This window comes from Myotis davidii, unplaced genomic scaffold, assembly GCF_000327345.1.
Source record: "Myotis davidii unplaced genomic scaffold, ASM32734v1 scaffold370, whole genome shotgun sequence".
In the NCBI taxonomy this organism is placed as follows: Eukaryota; Metazoa; Chordata; class Mammalia; order Chiroptera; family Vespertilionidae; genus Myotis; species Myotis davidii.
Genome location: NW_006288615.1, coordinates 4,115,973 through 4,119,879, shown reverse-complemented (window position 1 = coordinate 4,119,879; position 3,907 = coordinate 4,115,973). Strand labels below are relative to the sequence as shown.

General features: G+C 56.4%; 1 protein-coding gene across 1 annotated transcript in view; it reads right to left on the bottom strand.

Annotated features, from left to right (window-relative positions):
- Positions 1-445: 445 nt before the first annotated feature.
- The window catches only part of DGKD (diacylglycerol kinase delta), an 81,119-nt gene continuing 77,657 nt past the window's right edge, over positions 446-3,907 (bottom strand). Inside the window, 2 exon segments of the mRNA XM_006760445.2 lie at positions 446-2,460; positions 3,254-3,384. Of these exon segments, the coding sequence (XP_006760508.2) occupies positions 2,371-2,460; positions 3,254-3,384 (221 nt within the window). The 3' untranslated portion in view covers positions 446-2,370.

Genomic DNA, 3,907 nt, shown 5'->3' with positions numbered 1-3,907 from the left:
TTTTTGACCAAAATTAAGTCACATCAGTCAAGCTGCAGAGGACACATGGTCACAGCAGCAGGGCATATTTGGGCACAGCCCTCTCCCCACTACGGTGCAGGAAGGAAAGGAGACCTGGTGTTTGCAGGCATCAAGCAGTGGCTTCCACAAAAGCTAAGAATCTTAGAAATGCTCAAAATTAGATTACACAGCACGGGGCCAGCACTAGGGTACGGTGAGACCTTGGGCATAAAATGTAAAGGCACCCAAAAACTCAGTAAGCAAGCTAGATCATTTTCAATACAATACTTTTGGAAATCAAAGTTAATGCAGAAAAGCCCATGATGAACAAATTCAACTTATTTTTAGAGCAGCTGAAAAATGTCATTCTGATGCAGTTTGGAAGGATTTTGGCAACCGACATTTTATGTCAAAGTACAAGGAATGAGGACAAGAAATCAGACAATGAGAGATCCAAAACAGGCTTGTTTTATTTACACACACAACCACTTATTTACAACCCCTGACGTGGACTATGTACATAGCAACACAGCAGGCATATGCTCCACAGTGAGTGCTGTATAAATTAAGATCATAAATATGAGGGTGAGTCCACCCGAGAACACAAAACCTTTTCTCCAAGACTCTCCAGGGATCCTTCCTGCCCCCACACTGACAGACACCCCACCCTAGGACACAGCAGGGGTGCTGGAGCGGGCAGAGGTACAGCCCCACGTGCAACCACAAAGACACAAGGCACGGACGCCCGCCCTTCACTGACACATCTTCATGCAAAACTGACGTTCATTCCTTTGCTTCTAACTGATGAGATTTTTAAAAATGGCTTTTATGTAAACAGTGCTGCTTTTATCACTGACAAAGCGTTAACTTTAAATAACACACACGACCCAAACCTAACTCCCCCCGCACCTCCCCGAGCTCCAGCCTGTCCCGTCCCATCCAGACGCCCTGGGGACCTCAGAATCCAGGTGCCCACCTCGAACAGGGCAGTGCCTTTCTTCACCTTCAGCTGTTCTGATGGGGAAGAGAATCAGGAGGCAGGGAAGGCAGACACAACTGCCTGGTCTCACCTCCAATGAAGGGATGTGCAGAACACGGGGCTCTCACTCCAAACCCCGCCGCCATGCCACACGTGAGCACAGGAGTGGGCACCCAGAAGAACCACCAGTGGGAGCACCCCCAAACCAGAGACGGGTGCCTGGCCATGCCCAGGGAGGACTCACTGGGCACGCTGGTCAGAGGGGTCTGCAAAGTGAGTGGCAGGTAAATGCTGTTCAGCTGTGAGTCCCCAAGGGGCCCCTATGGGTGACTCTGGACAGCGCCCTGAGGCCTCCTGCCCAGTCCCCTCACAAGGTCAGCCCTCCCCTTTGGGATGCGGGATCCTGGCACCCAGGGGTGGGGGTCGTAGAACCCCCTTTCCAGGGTGGAAGAGAGCCCTGTAAGGTGTGACTATCTCTGGAAGGGCAGCAAGGGGCAAAGTCAAAGGCAGTGATGGCTTGCAGAGCTACACAGGCACCGACACCTCCAGGAACCTGGGGCCTGGCAGCACCAGACGAGAAGCCACCCACGGGTCAGAGGCTCTCAGGACAGCCCGGGCAGCAGCCCGTTGTCCCACAGAATGGACATGCTGTCTCCAGAGAAATACTGACCCAGCGCAACACACAGCCTCCGTTGCAGGGAGGCCATTGGCCATGGGGTGCTCCCGGCCCCGGACAGCACCGAGGCTACTGCATCCTGGACACACAGGACCACGCCCCCCGCCGCAGCTCAGGAGGGACCCGAGACATACAGGGCAGGGGTTCATCAGCCCTAGAACATGGCTACCTGTTTACCAGCTCAAGAGGAGCAAGTGTTCCTTTCTTTTCACGTCACATTTGAATGAACAAGACTGGAAACGCATCCACGGTGCCTACGAACCAGGGAAGGCAAGACCTCATAATGAGCAGGGACATCTGCAGTGGGTGGCGGCCTCATAGGGCTCTGTGGAGAACCATGAGTGGCTGGCGGGAGACGGTGCCTAACAACGCGCTATGAAAGGGCAGAGAGGAGCCCTGGGACACTTGTGTGCAGCCCAGCCAGGCTGTTTCTGCTGGGATGCCGGGGGCCAGGGAGGCCAGACCTGGCCCAGGACGTAGGTCAGCGAGCAGAGAGGTGGTGGCACGGTCACCACATACACCACTGGGTTAGAATGGTGCGTGTCCAAAGGTAGCCATGTTGGTGTGCCCGAGGCCCTGGAGCTGGCCAGGAACAGTGTCCGAGAGGCTTCCTGTCACGAGCAAAGGGCGTAGAAATAGCACCATGAGAAGGGCCCAGGGCAGGCCCCGCCTCAGTCGCAGGAGGAACGGAGGACGCAGGCCGAGAGGGCGGAGGCTAGGCCTCGGTGGCAGGGGGGCTGCGGCTCAGCTCCTTGATGCCACACAGGATCCTCTTCATGTGGCCCACCTTGGTCACGCCGAGGTCCTGCAACGAGAGCACAGCACCCTGATGCCAGGCAGCAAGCCAGGCCCCGGGCGCCGCCATGGGCTGCCCAGCAACTCTGCACACAAATGAGGGAAGTGATGGTGACACCAGATGGACAGGAACGGCATAAGAAGTGACAAATGTGCAGCTGCCTCCACACCCCTCCTGTGATCCAGGCACTAACACTGTTGAGGGAACATCACCCAAGACAAAGACCACACACAACCGGCAGCAAGTAAAACCCTCCCTCTCCAAGCACCACTGCCCAGGACGTGGCCCCGAGACCACACCCCTGAGTTGGGCCAGGCGCCCCCTCTCCTGTCCCTTCTGAGATGAGGCGAGGCGCCCAGCCTGCAATGTAAGCCCGTGCGCATGGACACAGGTGAGAAGGGCTGCACTGGAGAAGCTGCCAGGCCTCCAGCAGCCACAGGGTCTCCCTGACTCTAATCGACTGTGTCACCAACAGAGGAACCTCTTGTGTTCCGAGTCCTCCACCACAGGGAGCTCTTCAGTGACAACAGTTCCCATCCAACCAGGCTCAGCAGAGCAAAGTCTCCCCTGCCCCCCCACCTGTCTGCTCTGGCTCCTTCTGGGAATGGTGGGTAGAGACATCACTGCCCAGAGCACCGCACACGTCACCCTGAGTCGTACACGTCACCCCAAGTCGCATGCGTCACCCGGCGTTGTACACAAAGGGCCGAGAAGAAACGTAAAGAGAATCCTGATCTGGGACATGGCCAGGTCAGAGGGAGGGGACAGATGGAGCCGCGGGCAAGCCCAGGTGTGGAAGTACCTTGAGGTCTCTCCGCTCCAGGTGCAGGAGCTCGGAGCCCCGGATGTCGTGCCGAGTGAAGATGTCCTTATACTCACAGAGACTGAGGTGCTCCAGCCAAGCAGCAACCTCCTCTGTCCCCCAGAGGTGAACTGTCAGAGACGGAAAAGCAGGAGAGCAGTGAGTGCCAGCGCCCAGCACCAGGCAGGCAGCAGCAGGCACCGAGGTGCCCCAGACACCCCAGCGGCAGGCACCCTGAAACACCACAGTAGCCAGCACCCACAACACCCCAACAACAGGCACCCCAGAACACCACAGCAGCCAGCACCCACAATGCCCCAGCAACTGGCACTGCCCTGAGCTGTGCAGAAAGGGGTGCAGCTGCGGCAGGAGCTGGGGTCTGTCCCTGCAGCCCTGTCCCCGTGTCCCCAGAGGAGTCAGAGGCACCAAATGGAGGGAAGTGGGTCTGGCTGTGCAGCTAAAGCCAGCTTTCCCTCCACATCGAGCAGTTTCAGCTGTTCACCTCCTGGCATATAAACTTCTGCGTCACACCAAAAAGTATATTTTTTGCCAATCTGACAAAAAATATAGGCATAATTTTGATTTATTCATTTCGGATGGCTATTGTTTTGCTGGCTGCTATGATTATTTTTTAATTGGACACTAAGGGGGAAA